The 19591-nt window shown below is 31.9% G+C and overlaps 3 protein-coding genes across 3 annotated transcripts; all 3 read left to right on the top strand.

The window, feature by feature from the left end:
* The first annotated feature begins 3681 nt into the window (after positions 1-3681).
* On the top strand, positions 3682-7562 carry LOC146534143 (juvenile hormone acid O-methyltransferase-like). Its single transcript, XM_085194753.1, has 4 exons — positions 3682-4367; positions 5313-5484; positions 5571-5676; positions 6140-7562. Exons 1-4 carry the CDS (start codon positions 4009-4011, stop codon positions 6316-6318), a joined length of 816 nt encoding a protein of 271 aa, XP_085050879.1. The 5' UTR covers positions 3682-4008; the 3' UTR covers positions 6319-7562.
* Positions 7064-12081, top strand: LOC146534144 (juvenile hormone acid O-methyltransferase-like). Its single transcript, XM_085194754.1, has 5 exons — positions 7064-7198; positions 8249-8749; positions 10316-10487; positions 10568-10673; positions 11062-12081. The coding sequence occupies exons 2-5, from the start codon at positions 8391-8393 to the stop codon at positions 11238-11240; spliced, it is 816 nt and encodes a 271-aa protein (XP_085050880.1). The 5' UTR covers positions 7064-7198; positions 8249-8390; the 3' UTR covers positions 11241-12081.
* Positions 12082-15302: 3221 nt separating this feature from the next.
* LOC146534145 (juvenile hormone acid O-methyltransferase-like) lies at positions 15303-18547 on the top strand. The gene is made up of 4 exons (XM_085194925.1): positions 15303-15774; positions 16750-16921; positions 17001-17106; positions 17665-18547. Exons 1-4 carry the CDS (start codon positions 15416-15418, stop codon positions 17841-17843), a joined length of 816 nt encoding a protein of 271 aa, XP_085051051.1. The 5' UTR covers positions 15303-15415; the 3' UTR covers positions 17844-18547.
* The last annotated feature ends 1044 nt before the right edge of the window (positions 18548-19591 follow it).

Here is a 19591-nt window from a genome sequence, read left to right on the forward strand (position 1 = left end):
AGAGTGGGGACAGAATGGAAGTCAATAATTACAGGCCTATATCCATTTTAAGTTCTATATCAAAGGTCATAGAAAAACTACTTAACGCTAGACTAATTAGGTACCTAGATAAATACAGGATCCTGTCTCGCTCCCATTACGGATCCAGGAAAGGCTTATCTACGCAAGATGCTATCCTAGACCTTACGTCTTTAATTGTTGGAGAAATAGATAAAGGTAAAAAAGGCTTGGCCATATTCCTTGATCTAAAGAAAGCCTTCGACACCGTATCTGTCCCCATTCTTGTCAGTAGGTTGGAACGCATTGGTATAAGAGGTACAGCGCTATCACTTTTTACTAGCTACCTACAAAATAGGAGCCAAAAAGTAAAAATCGATGGGTATTACAGCGATGAGTGCGAGGTGATATACGGCGTGCCGCAGGGGAGTGTCCTTGGTCCAACGCTATTCTTAATATATATTAATGAATTGTGTAATCTTGAATGCGCTGGGGGAAGGATATTCTCTTATGCGGATGACACTGCCATAGTATTCACTGCAGGATCATGGTCCGAGGTTGAAAGAGTGGCAAATCAAGGTCTACATAAAGTTTACAAATGGCTGACAGATAACCTGCTTACCCTTAATATACAGAAAACTAATTATGTCTGCTTCTCGACGTACCAAAATTTTCAACCAAAGTCGAACTTTATGATAAGAATTCATGATTATTTACATCAGGATAGTCTGACTTGTAACTGTCCCTCCATAGAAAAGGTTAGCTTTACCAAGTACTTGGGTGTCATCATTGATCAAAGGTTGAGTTGGCATCCACATCTGGAATTGTTAATGAGTAGGGTGCGTAAACTTATTTGGATCTTTAAATCACTCCGACATATTATGGACAGGAAATTATATACTAAGATTTATGTAGCCATAGCACAATCCGTCATCCCTTACTGTATTCCTGTTTGGGGTGGAGCGACTAAATCTAACTTTATAGACCTGGAACGTGCCCAGCGATCTCTGATAAAGGTGATCTGTTTTAAGTCCCATAGATTCCCAACAGACCACTTATACATCTTCAGTGACTTGTTATCAGTTAGGCGGCTTTATATAATTAACCTAATCTTAAAATACCACAAATCGTTGCCGTATGATCCAAGAATTCTAAGTAAAAGACAACATGACATAGTAGCACGCGTCCACTCTGTTCGTACAGCTTTTGCTAAGAGGCAGTACGAATGTCAGTCACCTTTCTTATACAATGAAATTAATAAACAATTAAATATTTACCCTATGACCTTATTCAAGTGTAAATTTACCCTAGATAAATGGCTGAAAAAACTTACGTTTGAAGAAGTTGAGCTTCTCTTACGTAGAATTGTCTAATTCCGGCATAAATTGTAATGTACACACACACTCACACACACACACACATATATATATATATATATATATATATATATATATATATATATATATATATATAACAAGTTATGTATATGATATAGGATAGGATATATATATATATCATATACATAACTATATATATATATATATATATCCTATCCTATATCTTATAAAACAAAGTCGCTTTTCGTGTCTGTCTGTTGTTTCTAACTCTTCTTCTTCTAAACCACCTAACGGATTTTGATGCGGTTTTCACCATTAGGTCGAGTATTTTTCGTAGAAGGTTTATATATAGTTTATTATTTGTACATTCTTATGTAAATTAACATAAATACGATAAATATGTATAAAGTCCTACCCACACTTTCGCGCATGCGCTGCTTTAATGGTAAGTACTACATGAAAAAAATGTACTGGAGTATTGTTCCTCTTAATAAGATCTACAAAAAAGTCCGCGACGGCATATTCGTATCTTTTAAGAATAACGTGTAGTGATCATTTTTCTGTCTAAAAATAATAATTTCCATATATTTTTTATTGTGAGTCATATTTTTCCATAATGGTATTAATCCTTATCCTTTAAAATACTTTATTAATTTTCTACGTTAAACGAAGATAAAATTTTCTTTTTACACTATTTCGAAATTGCGAATAGTTTTAGAGAAAAACGCATTTAATTGTTGACACATCCCGCCGTTCACACATCAACTGTATGTTACTCAAGTTTCACTTATCCCTTACTCTCAGCATATAAATAAGTATATTAGTTACGTTGGCCATTTAATGTAGATCAAAACTGTCTTTTACTGTTTTTCATTTTAATAAGTACTTTAGAAGTTGTTACAATATCAAAAAATCCTTGCTGCGAAACGGCTCGCCACTCGCCATGCGTCCGCCGCGCCCGCCTGCCTACGCATCGGTGGTTCAGTGGTAGAATGCTCGCCAGCCACGCGGGCGGCCCGGGTTCGATTCCCGGCCGATGCATTCTATTTAACTTTCCTCACAGGCAGCCACGTAGTGCTTGCTTTTCATCAGGGACAGAATGCCCTCTTCAGCATTAACCACAAGCTCGAAAAAAAAACCCGCCTGCCTCTATAGCAACGAAGATTAAGATGCGTTTGCACGTATTGGATAATTGGAGTTGAATGTATTATTTCAGCGTGATTGATATATTTGGTTTCATATTTTTTGTAGTAGTTATTAGTAGGTAGGTTTTTGTTTATAATTTCTTCCGTTTAAAAATAGTCATTTAAATATATTTTAATAAGTACTTGAAAAGATTAGTAGCACAGATTTAAAATTACGGTACCTACTAAAAAATCGTTGCTGTGTAAAACAATTGGAAAATCCTTATTGAAACTACGAAAATGCGGGTTGCATTAGGGTTTAATTAATTTTCACATTATTTTAAGTGCTTTGCAAACATACATTATATGAATAATCCAGTAGTAAAAGCGGGCGAAGCCGCAAGAGGGTCGCTAGTATAAATATATAATTATTCATACACAACACGTGCTCACGCAAACACGCACACACACACACACAAACACACGCGCACACATACACATACACACACACACACACACACACATTGTTGTATTTCCTTTCAATCTATCACCTTATGATACCGTAGGTATTATGTAAAATAACTAGCTGGTGTCCGATATGGGAGTTGCGAGATACTCCCAACACAAGTGTCTTCTGACCACTTACCGGGAGTTCTCAGTGAAATAATTTGTAAGTGATATTTCTAAATAAAGATTATTATTATTTATTTTTTATATATATTTTTTCTCGAAATATAATTTCGGTTAATATGAACCCCACGAGCTTCAAGCCAAGTGTGGTCCATTTCCTGGAATTGGTTGGGAAGTAATGTCTTTCTGTAAAAACTTCCTGACAATGCGACAAGTATTAAGGATTGCGGCTTTTTGCATAGTTATGTATATGTTTATAGGCAGTTTTTGTTTTTTTATTTTTTTTTTATTTTATTATTATTATTATTATATTATTATTATACATCTTTTTGATTTATGTTGTTACGTAGATATGGATATATTTTGTATTTTTAGATAAATTATAAGCCATTAGAGGTGATCATTTGTCAGCATAGATTCTAACGGATTGTTTACACTGATAGTACTATCTAATGATGTTGTTTTGACCATTTCTTTAATTTAGCCATAAAAAGATTCAAATGAAAAAAAAAACTAAATTCCCCTTGTTATTTATATGGGAAATCGCGTTGAGACCCCTCTTAATAAAAAAATATGAGCTGCCCTTTTAATGTGTTTTTAAATTCAAAACAATCAAAAACGGAGGGAAAAAAGTACTAAACGGAGTGTCTTCTTAGAGCAAGCGGGCGAAGCCGCGGACGGGCCGCTAGTCATTAATAAAGCTTAAAATGTTTTCTCACGTTATTATTGTTTATACTATGCTCAACTGCCTCAATCTTGTTTTCTTCAATTATCTTAGCCGGGGTCACTGCTGATTCATGCCGTGCACTGAAACGTATAAATACGTACGACGTACGCTCCAGACGGGACTGGTCCCAAACTGCGTCTAACGCAACGATCAAGCGCACGCGCATATCTTCTTGTCTTAAAAAAACTTCAACATGGATAATGTAGAACTATATCATAAAAATAATTCCATAACAAGGAGGGATGCTTTACAGTGTTTAGAAGAATATGCGAAGAAAATTAAATGGAAAAACGATGGGAAGACAGTTTTAGATATTGGTAGCGGAGATGGAAGTGTTACAAATATCCTAATAAAATTTTTACCTAGTAATTGTACCAGAGTCGTGGGAAGTGATAAAAGTGAAAGAATGGTACAATTTGCAAACAAACACTATGGGACCAACCTTCTCAACTTCACCATCCTCGACATAGAGGGTGACTTACCTGACGAGTTGCGAGAAAAGTTTGATCTCGTGTTTTCTAATTACCTTCTACATTGGGTACCACAGCAAAAGTAAGTACTTAAATAAGTTTTATATTTTAATACACAATAGATATCCTTAAATCAAAAATAATAAAAACCGGTCTATGCAGAGTTACCACCACCATTATATTACTTTTGTTATGCTATTTTTAACGGGCTTTAAAAGAAGAGGTTTTCAGTTCGACTGAAAGGTATTTTCATTGAAATTATCCAATATCTCCTACGAAAACCACGAAATCAATTTTGTTCAAACCACTTTCATTTGAAGTCTTCATTGAATTCTATTATATTTTTTACTTATTTCCCTCAAAAGCACAAAACTTTCTAAGAAAGATTTCTATCGATACCATTTAGAAAACCATAACTATATATTGACAGCCCACAAAGCCCACATAGTTCTCTCAATGTTTTTTCATTCCTCAGTTACATGTAAGGAGTACTAAACTGAATAATTTTATTTTTCAAATCATGCTTCATTATTTTGTATCGGATTATAAAATACACCTACCGTCGAAATACAGTACCCATAGTCGTCGAGTAAAATGACAGTGAATACAGACGGACATAGAGAAGTTATAAGGGTTTCATTTTTTGGGGTCACGAGAGATTTTAATGTCAAATATTTATATATACCATTTTATAACATCACTAGAGTTGGCGGAATACAGTGGACTTGCAGCGTCTAGACACGCGCATTTGTTGAAGGTTTTGAGTTATCTCCACCGACAGCAGTTTTTGTATGTTTCAAAACGAATTCTAAAACTATATATTTTCATATGTATATGTATATTTTTACCTAATAAATAAATTATCAAAAAATATTAATTTATTTTTCTTTTATATTTGTATGGGGGGTCGTTAAGAAACTCGCAATCATAAATGGGGTCGTGAATGACAAAAGATTAAGAAGCCCTGTTCTATATGATACAACCTACTCTATATAATGAAGACTAATTTACCGTTTTTACGTTTCAGGATAGCATTCACAAATATATACAACTTATTGAGAGGGGGTGGTACCTGTCTACTTTCATTCTTTGGATACTTTCCCTTGTACACCATTTATAGAACTTTAGCTGGCCAAAAAAAATGGAATAATTGGATGAGAGACGTTGAACATTTCGTGTCACCATACCATGATTGTCAGGTAATTATAAAATTAAACAACATTTCATGATATTCCGGACGATTTTCCGGACTTTTAGATCTGATTTTTTTTATTTTATTTCAAAGGATCCTGCAAAAGAAATTAAGAAAATGATGACATCTATTGGATTTAGCAATATTGATGTACGTTGTACAGACAAATCGTATATATTCAGCGAGGAGGGTATTAAAAGTAAGTAAATGAATATTTCGAATATAAACGTTTGGTTTCACTTTTTATGAGATTCCTAGAAATTCTTTGTTCTCTCCATTTTAAGCTAGTTTTTGAGATAACAAAAAATAATCAAAAATGTAAACAAATTTATAAAATAGGTAGGTTATGTGACACCATGGTGCGGTGGTATAGTCTAACTATAAACGCAACTTTGTGGTGAACTCACAGACTTACATAGAATTCATTATTTTCATTTCCTTGCTCTGGTAATAAGATAAAGCGCGGCTAGGAGCCCCCCTCTTAACACGCAATAAGTGTCAAAAATTGGGCGAAAAGTTGGCAAGGGTGTATCTTAACGTCAATACTGCGTGAAGTTAAAAGCAAAATATTTGTGATACATTGCCGAGAAAATATATAACAGAGCTTTCTTAAATTATAATTTTTAAATATATTTACACATTATTATTTTTTTTGTAATTAGATATCTTAGCAGCAGTCGATCCGTTTAAAATACCACAGGAATTGATAGGAGATTTCCTAGAAGACTATTTGAAAACCGTTAAAGATTTGAAACTCATAGACCATGAATACTACATTGAAGAAGGTTCAGTCAAAACGAGAATGGACTATCGTCTTATCACAGTATTTGCAGAAAAGTAATTAGTAGAAATGGTTACAGTACACGAAATATTACTAATTGTATAACATTTTGTTCATCTCTCAATGCCTGATAGTATCATATAAAATAATGCATTATTATACCTTATTATTATACTAGTGAGAAATAGAAGAACAAGTTTTTGAAAAGTTTAGAAATATAGTTTATTTCTATTTTACTCTTATATTTGTATTATATAGTTTATTTACTCTATTACATAATAAAACAGTAAAAATATTTTGTTTGTACATTTAGTATTTTTGACTAAAATGGATAGAGGGACACTTAAAAAGAATAATAGAAAGCAAAAATTTCTTTTCTTAATTTCTTGTCTGTCTGTATGTATGATCACGCTAATCTTCTATCAAAAATATTAAATGTCATGAGACAAAATATTTTTACGATTTTTATATATAGAAATAATATGATAATAATTCTTTTATTAAGTTCAGATAGAATATTAAATTATATTAAATATTGCCAGACTTCCTGTATACAGAGTGTTTTTGTATTTACCACTTTTAGTGAAAGCACAGTATTAACTACTCTATAAAAGCCTAATAAAATTAAAAGAAAAGAGACTGCTAAAAATAAAAAAGCAAAATAATTTTTAAAAGTATCGTTTTAAAATAAAACACCATTTGTTAGGAATGACGCACACAGGCATTAATTAACCTGTCAAAGCGACAACATCGCAAACACCTCATTAACGAAATCGAGACGTATTATATAGGTATTGGCGGTGAGGTTGAACGTTATTTCGCTTTATTATAGAAAATAGATAACAGCTTAAATTACAACTAGAGATATCCCTTTCGGTTCGGTTCGGTTCTTTATTTATGGCGCTTCGAGCGTGCCAGTTAGCACAAAGGAGATTGTAAGGTAAAAATATCCCTTTCTATTTGGAGTATGTTTTTTTGATAATGAAAGTGGCACACTGGCAACGTTTAATAGTATTTTTGTAGTTGTAGGCGTTTACGTTATTTGTATCTATTCGTATATGCATCATACAACTGTACAAATACAGTATGGATAGAAATTGTAAAATTGAAAAACTGTTGACGAATCATGATTCATTTTTTTAGGTATGGGTATGAAATATTTTACCCTATATGCATATGTAGCGCAGGTGCTTCCACTCTGTATAGTATATGTACATATGTTTAAAATGTAGCTAATGCAAATTAAAATATATGGATGTATGGTGAAGGTGTAATGGTGATTGTAATAAATATTTGAATTACGATTCTTTTTATTTTATTACAAATATTATATTTTTTTCATCAATATTTATTATAAATATATGTTATCCTGCATTAAATTAATTATATTGTACCTAAGATGTGTATTATACTAAAACACCGTTCAATAAGTCCCGAGGCTGGCAACCAAAAAAGGCAATTTGTTTTTCAAAACAATTTATGTTGTTACGTAGATATGGATATATTTTGTATTTTAAGATAAATATAAGCCATTAAAGGTGATCGTTTGCCAGGATAGATTCTAAGGGATTGTTTACACTGATCTAATGATGTTGTTTTGACCATTTGTTTACTTTAGCCAAATAAATACTAAATTCCCCTTGTTATTTATATGGGAAATCGCGTTGATACTTAATAAAAAAATGTGAGCTGCCCTTTTAATGTTTCTCAAATTAAAACAATCAAAAATCCATATAGAAATTACAATAATGTGGTAAAAAAATCATATTAAAAGATTACAGATTAAAGTAATAAAAAATATATTAGACGTTCTATAATGACAGTTGCCAGTTAATTCTGTTTTTGATAGAGACTAGACGGAGTGTCTTCTTAGTTCAAGCGGGCAAAGCCGCGGGCGGCCCGCTGATCATTAATAACGTTGAAAATGTTTTCTCACGTTATCATTTTTTATACTAAACTTCCTCAATTTTGTTTTCCTCAATCATCTTAGCCGGAGTCACTGCTAATTCATGCCGTGCACTGAAACATATAAATACGTACGACATACGCTCCAGACGGGACTGGTCCCAAACTGCGTCTAACGCAACGACCAAGCGCACGCGCACATCTTTTTGTCCTAAAAAAACCTCAACATGGATAATGTTGAACTATATCATAAGAGTAATTCCATAGCAAGAAGGGATGCTTTGCAGTGTTTAGAAGAATATGCGCAGAAAATTAAATGGAAAAACGATGGAAAGACAGTTTTAGATATTGGTTGCGGAGATGGAAGTGTTACAAATATCCTAACGAAATTTTTACCTAGTAAATGTACCAGAGTACTGGGAAGTGATAAAAGTGAAAGAATGGTACAATTCGCAAACAAACACTATGCGACTGACCTTCTCAACTTCACCATCCTCGATATAGTGAGTGACTTACCTGACGAGTTGCGAGGAAAGTTTGATCTCGTGTTTTCTAATTACCTTCTACATTGGGTACCACAGCAAAAGTAAGTATTTAAATAAGTTTTATATTTTCATACACAATAGATATCCTTAAATCAAAAATAATTAAAACCGGTCTATGCAGAGTTACCACCACCATTATATTAATCTTATTATGCTACTTTTTACGGACTTTAAAAGAAGAGCTTCTCAATTCGACCGAAAGGTATTTTCATCGAAATTATCCAATATCTCCTAAGAAAACCACGAAATCAAGTTTGTTCAAACCACTTTTGTTTAAAGTCTTCATTGAATTCTATTCTATTTTTTACTTATTTCCATCAAAAGCGCAAAACTTTCTTAGAAAGATTTCTATCCTTACCATTTAGAAAACCATACCTATCTATATATATAAAATCGAAAGGTCACTCACTCATCACGAAATCTCAGAAACTACATGTGCTAGGAATCTCAAAGTTTGCATAGGAGTTATTTATAGGACGTAGGTGCTCGCTAAGACGGGAATTTGCAATATTCGACTTCTAAGGGGTTGTTTTTGGGGTCGAAAGTTTGTATGAAACTTCGTTACTACAAATGCTAGGAGTCTCAAATTTTGCATAGACGTCACTAGGACGTAGCCATGGAGACAGAAATTTATAATAACATAGTTCACGCGGGTGAAACCGCGACCGGGCCGCTAGTATATATATATATATATATATAGTATATATATAGTATATATATATATATATATACTAGCGGCCCTATATATATATATATATATATATATATATATATATATATATATATATATATATATAGGTATGGTATATATATATTGACAGCGCACAAGACTTGTTCTCTCAATTTTTTTCATTCCTCAGTTACATGTAAGGAGTACTAACCTTAATAATTTTATTTTTTAAATCATACTACATCATTTTGTAAAGGTTTATAAAATACACCTACCGTCGAAATACAGTACCCGTAGTCATCGAGTAAAATGACAGTGAGTACAGACTACGGCTAAACAGACGGACATAGCGAAGTTATAAGGGTTTCATTTTTTTGGCTACAGAACTCTAAAAACTAGAAAGAAACATACGAGTAATATCTCCATGATAGAATACAATTTAGAAATAACATTTTTTATATCCCTTACATATATAATATAAGTATAGTGATGAATAATACAAGTAACAAAGTATAACATACAGCGTGAAAATAAAAAAGTAATTAATTGTTCCCTCTAAGCAAAGATGTCGCAAGATGCAGAAGAGGTTGAAGTTTTATTTTTTCAATATTATTAGAAAACCCTTTACGATTTAAGCGCCTCATAAAGAATATGAAATGTTGGTAATTTCACAATTTTTTTCGAATAAGTGGGGTACAATGTAATTTATCATAGATAAGTCCCCATATATACCATATAGGTGTACCAATGATCAAGTCAAGGTTGTCGGTAGCAGCTGGATGCAGGCAGTGCAAAGCCGATCGTTGTGGAGATATTTGAGGGAGACGGATATCCAGCATTGGAAGTAAAAGAAGGCCATGATACCGTTACTTCTATATTCTATATTATACAATCTACTCTATATGATGAAGACTAATTTACCGTTTTTACGTTTCAGGATAGCATTCACAAATATATACAATTTATTGAGAGGGGGTGGTACCTGTCTACTTTCATTCTTTGGATATTTTCCCTTTTACATTATTTATAGAACTTTAGCTGGCCAAAAAAAATGGAATAATTGGATGAGAAACGTTGAACATTTCGTGTCACCATACCATGATTGTCAGGTAATTATAACATTAAACAACATTTCATGATATATGGTTTCCGGACTTTTAGATCCGAATTTTTTTATTTCATTTCAAAGGATCCTGCAAAAGAAATTAAGAAAATGATGACATCTATTGGCTTTAGCAATATTGATGTACGTTGTGCAGACAAATCGTATATATTCAGCGAGGAGGATATGAAAAGTAAGTCAATTAATATCTCGAATATAAACGTTTGGTTTCATTTTCTTTGTGTTCTCCATTTTAAGCTTGTTTTTAAGATAACAAAAAATAACCAAAAATGTAAACAAATTTATAAAATAGGTAGGTTTATGTGACAACATGGCATAGAGTCTAACAGTGTGGTGAACTCACACACTTACATAGAATTCATTATTTTCATTTCCTTGCTCCGGTAATAAGACAAAGCGCGGCAATGAGCTCCCCCTCATAACACGCAATAAGTGTCAAAAATTGGGCGAAAAGTTGGTATATGATACATTGCCTAGAAAATATATAAACAGAGCTTTCTTAAATTGTAATTTTTAAATATAATATAATATATACACATTATTATTTTTTTGGTAATCAGATATCTTAGCAGCAATCGATCCGTTTAAAATGCCACAGGAAGTCTTAGAAGATTTCCAAGAAGACTATTTGAAAACCGTTAAAGATTTGAAACTCATAGACCACGAATACTATATTGAAGAAGGTTCAGTCAAAACGAGAATGGACTATCGTCTTATCACAGTATTTGCCGAAAAGTAATTAATAGAAATTGCTACAGAACATGACATATTACTTATTGTACACCTATCCCCCGATTTACACGGTACTTTTTTTTCACGGTTTCGCTTTTACACGGTTTTCCAAATAAGTTTTTTTATCTATGGAAAATTGTATTTGAGTGAAAGTTTCATAATTTCTGAAAGATTTAATTTTCCATATTCGTAAATTACAAGTGAGTGCATAATTTAGATTATTATAAATCTCTGATGAAAATAAAATTCAGAGGGAAAAATGCGGGATTTTTTTATTCTTCTGTTTAATGTATTATAATTAAATAAAAAAACTGTGTTTCCGTAATATATTACATATTTTAACCTGTCAATCCATTTTATTTTTATTTCTGTGTGCACCTAAAAATATTGAAAAAAATCACAACTGTTAAATAGCAAAATTATGCATTTTCTGCAAGCTTTTCGATTTACACGGTTTTGACTTGAAATAGTTTCACTGATGTGTCTTCTGCCTGTAATCAAGACTTAGGTTCAAGTAATAAAAAATATCATTAAAATAATACTTATAGAAATATTTTTGTATGATCATCTAATATGGGATCTCAAGGATATCAAGATGATTTCAACTTTCAGGAAACATTTACTACCTGATATTATAATAAGTTATATAATACAATATATATAATTTTGTATTCTACATTTAGTTAAAATTAATAAATAAATCAAAAAATAAAAAAACAAACCAACTAGTTTTAACTTTTATCAAGAAAGATATCGAAAAATTGATATTCATACAAAAAAATAAGAACTAGCGGGTAATGGAATTCTACGAAACTCTTGAATAGATTTAATTGCTTAAAGAATAGGTGGTGGGTTCCCTTATTTTTCACTTTTCCCAATTTTCCCTTTATCTGTGCTATAAAACGTTACTCCCTACCAAATTTCAAGATTCTAAGTTCACGGGTTTTGATGCTATTGCGAGTTTCGAAAATTTGCAGCAGAAACACTGCAGGGACAGCAGATCTGAGTATTTTATATAAATTTCATCTTGATACTTATACGCTATTACGATAGCAAAGGATAAAAATGACTTGGCAATGGTCTTTCTGTCTGGGTCCCTATTTGTTTGCGAATCATGCCAAAGCTATGGGTCAAAAATGAATTAATTTTTGAATTTCTTTCACTACTACTTTCAGACAAAATGTCAAATCTTTTACAAATTACTGGAACCCTATTGATTCGAACGAACAAGTTATTATTATAAATACATAGTAGGTACGCAGGTATTATTTACAAAAAAAAAGGTATATGTTTCCAAGTTTTAGGAATATTTTGTTAATGAATCATACATATCTAAACACAATTATTAGTTTGAAGTTATTTACTGTTTTTAATTAAAAAAAAATGAAGGTTATATAAATATTATTTAAATTAATAGAGGCAGAATACATCCAAGTTGTAATAATTATGATAAACTCTACAACAAACCTATTTAGAATTTTGTTCAAGTTTACATCCGGGTCACAGATTTTTATAATAAACGCATTGGATCTCGATTTGTCCTCATCGAATGATAATCAGTGTCGTAACGTATCACCTAATCATCATATCTATTTTCTACATATATAGTACTAGTGACTAGCTCGCGGCTTCACCCGCTTAAACTTGTGAATTATTTGTTTACTAAGTACAAGGAATTACATTCCTGCTTTGATTAATATTATATCATATCATCATCATAATATATAAAAGGACTTGTCCTCACTGACTGAGGTAAGATGCACGCATAGCCGTAACCGCTGTGCGTAGAAACATGAAATTTTGGACAGATGTTTACTTTCGTAATCTGGACATCTACTAAGAAGGGATTTTGAAAAATTTTAACCCTAAAGAGGTGAAATAGGGATTGAAAGTTTGTATGAAAAAAAAATCGACATCGATTTTTATAAAATTTGAAATTCAGACTCTTAAAAATATTTAATTGAAAACGTTGTTTCAGGGTTTTTTAGAATTTACCCCCTAAGGGTGCCAATAAGGGGTTGAGAGTTTGTATGGAAAAATCTTTAAATCGCCACAGATTTTTATAAAATTAGAAATTAAGAAATATTTCAAAAATATTTCAAAATCTTAAAAATATTTCATTGAACACGTGTTTCATGGTTTATTAGAATTCACCCCTAAGCAATAAGCAGGCGAAGCTGCGCGCGTCCGCTAGTAACATATATGCATGCAGCGCACTTAAAATTTCTAAATTGAAAATCATCAAAACCTCAGGGTTGCATTTTTGTAATTCCAATAAGGATATTTAATTATTTAAAAAAAAAACTATCTATAATAAATAAAAAAAATAAACAAAAAAAAAGCCTTTTAGTCCGGGCGGCGAAGAGGGGGCTTCCGGGATTTACTCGAGCGCAGCAGATTATGATACTGGTTATTCCTTGGTTACGTACTCGGTTACGTACTACGAGCCCCATATACTCGTATATGGCCGGCCGTCTAGGATAAAGGAGCAGATTTGTAAAAAAAATGATCATTTGAAATTCTCGAGGGCGTCAGATTAAGGTAAAGTAAGTTAGTTACTTACTAAATCATGTATATTCCACTAATCTGACAATTTGAGAGTGACGCAAAGAAGAGGGAGGTAGCCCTCCCTCTTCTTTACGTCAAAGTTGTAAAAAAAATGTTATAATAGACCTTAATTTTTTTTTCTCTCTATATTATATATATATATATATATATATATATATATATATATATATTATTATTAAACATATAATCTATATTAAAATTTTTCCTAAGCTACTACATCAGAATATATGATTACATCCAGATCGGATTACTGTTTTCATGTAACGAATATATTTCAATATATGTAAATGTTTAATAAAAAACATAAATTTTACGTCCGTCTTACTTTATTTATAACTTATTGACTTCATCTGGGTATTAATTTCAATTTTTATTTTGTTAGTGCAACGTTATATTATATATTAAATATGATATGAAATGCTAAAAGGCTATACTAGGGTTAAACCTGAAAAATTATTTCATTATAATCTGGTCACTGCTCTATTATTTCCGTTAATATTCATTATAATCAGCTTCACGCTATATTCCGCACACAGCAAGGTAAGCAGAGGCCTATCTAACCTAACCTAGTGTTAGCGGAACTATAAATGACGGAAGAGATGAAAATATAAATGAATCCTCGAGTGGGGATCGATCCCACAACCGTCGCGTTACAGTCACACCCTTGTGCCGCTGCGCCACGACGGCCTGATATTAATTATTATGAATAAAAAATTAAATTGAGGCCAGTCGCGTCGCAGGGGCACAAAGTGTGACTGTAAACGCGTCAGGTAATATATTATCCATACTTATATTATAAATTCGAAAGTCTGTCTTTTACGCAATCAGGGCCAAACTGCTAATTTAATTGTGATATGAGTATTTTACTCATATAGAAATACTTGAGGGTTTCGGGATGAACATAGGATACTTTTTTTTCTCATATTTGTAATATTATCGATATATACCAATATATTTTTTTTTTTATTAATTTGACATGCAATTTATTCCGCCATGTTAATAACAACCGTCGTTGCTAAGCAACGATTTGCAAAGTTTATTGTTAGAAAACGTCACGCAAAATGAGCTTGCTTAACGCATCTCTCTATTGAAAACTGAAAATAATTTTAATAAATATACGTATAGTACAAGCGGGCGCAGCCGCGTTCGGGTCCACTAGTATTTAATATTTCCTTTCTTCGCTCTGGTGTCGAAGCCAACTCTGCCACTCAACAATACCTCGAAAATTCAGCGGAAAGTGGGAAACAGAGTCTCTTAACACTAAGTGAAGCAAAAAGAAATAAAACATCACTGAAATTTTTTTTAATAGAGTGGAAAGACACATGAGGATAAATAAATCATTAATAAGGTTGAAAATATTATCTCTCGTTATCATTGCTTATACTAAATTTCAGGTTTCAAGAGCAAGGTCTTGCTTGGACCTCAATCTTGCTTTCCTAATCCATCTTAGCCGGAGTCACCGCTCATCGATGCCGTGCACCGACAGGTATAAATACGTACGATATACGCTCCTGCCGAGACTGACCGCCGGAACCGCGTCTAACGTAACGACCTAGTGCACGCGCACACCTGCTTTCTTTAAATATATATGTGAATCTAAAAAAAAAACTCAACATGCATAATGCTGAACTATATCAAAAATGTAATACCTTACCACAAAAGGATGCTTTGCAGTGTTTAGAAGAATATGCGCAGAAAATTAAATGGAAAAACGATGGGACGACAGTTTTAGATATTGGTAGCGGAGATGGAGCTGTTACAAATATCCTAACAAAATTTTTACCTAGTAATTGCACCAGAGTCGTGGGAAGTGATAAAAGTGAAAGAATGGTACAATTCGCAAACAAACACTATGGGACCAACCTTCTCAACTTCACCATCCTCGACATACAGGGTGACTTACCTGACGAGTTGCGAGGAAATTTTGATCTCGTGTTTTCTAATTACGCTCTACAATGGGTACCACAGCAAGAGTAAGTATTTAAATAAGTTTTATATTTTAATACACAATAGATATCCTTAAATCAAAAATAATAAATGCCGGTCTATGCAGAGTTCCGTAGCAGAAAATAAAAACATAATATTAACACCACCACCATTATATTAATCTTGATAAACTATTTTTAACGGGCTTTAAAAGAAGAGGCTCTCGATTCGACCGAAAGGTATATTCATTATTCATCGAAATTATCCAACAGCTCCTACGAAAACCACGAAATAAATTTTGTTCAATCACTTTGATTTGAGGTCTTCATTGAATTCTATTCTATTTTTTTACTTATTTCCTTCAAAGGCACAAAATATTTTCATAATTATACTCGTAAAACATTATTAGAAAAATATCTATCGATACCATTAAGAAAACCATACCTATATAATTATATTGACAGCGCACAAGACTTGTTCTCTCAATTTTTTTCATTCCTCAGTTACATGTAATGAGTACTAACCTTAATAATTTTATTTTTTCAAATTCATTCTTCATCAGTTTGTATCGGTTTATAAAATATACGTACCGTCGTAGTACAGTACTCTGTACTGTACAGTAGTCAGTACTGTAGTCTGTAGTCAGTGTACAGTAGTCTGACTGAAAAAAAAAATAGCCACGCTCGAGAATGTCGAGATAACGTTTTTTTTACACATTTGTAGACCTCCCCTCCTTTGCGTCACTCAAATTGTCAGATTAATGGAATATACACGATTTAGCATATAAGTAACTTACTCTACCTTAATCTGACGCGCTCTAAAATTTCAAATGTTCTTTTTTTTACAAATCTGATCCTTTATCCTAGACGGGCGGTGCAAAACCGATCGTCGTGGAGATCTTTGAGGAAGGCGTATGTCCAGCAGTGGAAGTAAAAGAAGGCCATGATGCCGTTACTTCTATATTCTATATGATACAATCTACTTTATATGATGAAGACGAATTTACAGTTTTTACGTTTCAGGATAGCATTTACAAATATATACAATTTATTGAGTGAGGGTGGTACTTGTCTACTTTCATTCTTTGGATACTTTCCCTTGTACACTATTTATAGAACTTTAGCTGGCCAAAAAAAATGGAATCATTTTCAGAAAGACATTGAAAATTTCGTGACACCATACCAAGATTGTCAGGTAATTATAAAGTTAAACAACATTTCATAAATATAATTTCCGAACTTTTAGGTCTGTTTTTTTTTATTTTATTTCAAAGGACCCTGAAAAAGAAATTAAGAAAATGATGACATCTATAGGATTTAGCAATATTGATGTACGTTGTGCAGACAAATCGTATATATTCAGCGAGGAAGATATTAAAAGTGAGTGAATGAATATCTTGAATATAAATGTTTAGTTTCATTTTTTGTGAGATTGCCAGAAATTCTTTGTATTCTCCATTTTACGCTAGTTTTTAAGACGTTAAGCTCTGTCTCTCTGCAAAAAATAAAAAAAAGTAAACAAATTTATAAAATAAATAGGTTTATGTGATACCTTGGCGCAGTGGCACAGCGTCTAACTATAAACGCAACTAAGTATGTGGTGAACTCACAGGGTGTGAAACATATGTATGGACATAGAATTCAATATTTTCATTTCCTTGCTCTGGTAACAAGATAAGCCAATGAGAGGCAAGAGGGGAGCCTCTTAACAGGCAATATGTCTCAAAAATTGGGCGAAAAGTTGGCAAGGGAGTATCTCAACGGATTACTGCATGAAGTTAAAACAAAAATATTTATGATACATTGCCTAGGAAATTATTTATAATTGTTACTTAGCATCTACACCGCGACACAATCATCAAGTAAATATATAACTGAGCTTTCTTAAAAACATAATTTTTAATTATATTTGCACATTATTATTATTTTTTTAATCAGATATCTTAGCAGCAGTCGATCCGTGTAACATGCCACAGGAAGTGTTAGAAGATTTCCAAGAAGACTATTGGAAAACCGTTAAAGATTTGAAACTTAAAGATCATGAATACTATATCGAAGATGGTTCAGCCAAAACGAGAATAAACTATCGTCTTATCACGATATTTGCCGAAAAATAACTCTTAATAAAATATTTTGTTCATCTCTCAATGCCTGATAGTATCATATAAAATAATGTTTTACTATACTTTTTTATTATGCTAGTGAGAAATAGAACAAGTTTTTGAAAAGTTTAGAAATAGAGTTTATTTCTACTTCTTACGTAACTTACTTATATATACTTATAGAAATATTTTTGTATAATCATCTAATATGGGTATCAAGATGAATTAAATTTTCAGGAAACATTTATTACATGATGGATAGTAGCTTACCTATATAAAACAAGTTGTATAAAATTATATTCTATTCTAAATCTAGTTTAAATGTATAAATAAATAAAAAAAAGAAAAGCTAACCAAATACTTTTAACTTTTATCAAGAAAGATACCGATATAAGCGAAACTAGCAGAAGTAATTAGTAACTAATAGAAGAACTAACAGCTTGAACCCAATGGAATTCTACAGAATCTTGAATATATTTAAGTAATTGCTTAAAGAACGGGTGGTGGGTTTTCTAAGTTTTTAAATATTCAATTGTTTTATTATTTTTCTAATATAATATATGATAATACTAATACCCTATATGCATATGGAGCACAGACGCTTCTACTATGTAAAGTATATATATGTTCATATGTTCAAAATGTAGCTAATGCAAATTAAAACATGTCAATGTATATTAAAGTGTAATGGTGATTGTAATAAATATTTTAAATTACGATTTATTTTTTTTATTTTGTGCGATTAAAAATTCGGCGACAGGTATTTTCCTATTAATTAGATTATACCTTAGCTTCAGTAAGTTTTGTTATCTATAACGTATTTTCACAAGTTACTATAGTTTTTATTATGTAAGTGCCAAATTTTGCTTACAACATTAAAGGAAACAGATCACGAAATTTCAGATAACTTTGAGATAGAACTTTAGAAGTACAAAGAAATTATTAATTCATTTTTTTATTTAAAACATATTTTATTTATAACTATATTTTTAAATATGGTTTAAGATCTTTTTATTGTTATTATAAGTACGATTAAAATATTTATATCTACCTCATTAAGCATTTGGGCTCTCACTTTGCAAGCACTAAAGCCGCCTTTGCCTCTTCTCGTCTGGTAGCTCATGTAGAGCCCATTTCCTTTGTTGTAAAAATTAGAGAAAAGTTATTTACTGTTTCTAATTTCAAAAAAATTAAGGTTATATAAATATTATTTAAATTAATAGCGGCAGAATACATCCAAGTTGTAATAATTATGATAAACTCTACAACAAACCTATTTAGAATTTTGTTCAAGTTTACTTCCGGGTCACAGATTTTTATAATAAAAGCATTGGATCTTGATTTGTCCTCATCGAATGATAATCAGTGTCGATGGCGAGTTTGTCAGGTAACGTCTCACCTAATCATCATATTAATATGAGAATTATCAAAACCTCATTTTTTAAAACAATTGGTATTTAAATATGTAAAATTTATTCCTCTTGTATAATCCATACCTATATTATAAATTCGAAAGTAACTCTGTCTGTTTGTCTGTCTGTCTTTTATGCAATCAGGGTCAAACCGCTAATTTAATTGTGATAAAATACTCATATAGAGTTACATGAGAGTAAAGGGATGAACATAGGATACTTTTTTTCTTATATTTGTAATATTGTCGATATCCATACCTATATTATAAATTCGAAAGTAACTCTGTCTGTCTGTCTGTCTGTCTGTCTGTCTGTCTGTCTGTCTGTCTGTCCTTTACGCAATCAGGGCCA

This window comes from Heliconius melpomene, chromosome 12 (assembly GCF_056956725.1).
Source record: "Heliconius melpomene rosina isolate 202511_hmr_F chromosome 12, ASM5695672v1, whole genome shotgun sequence".
NCBI classification, from domain to species: Eukaryota; Metazoa; Arthropoda; class Insecta; order Lepidoptera; family Nymphalidae; genus Heliconius; species Heliconius melpomene.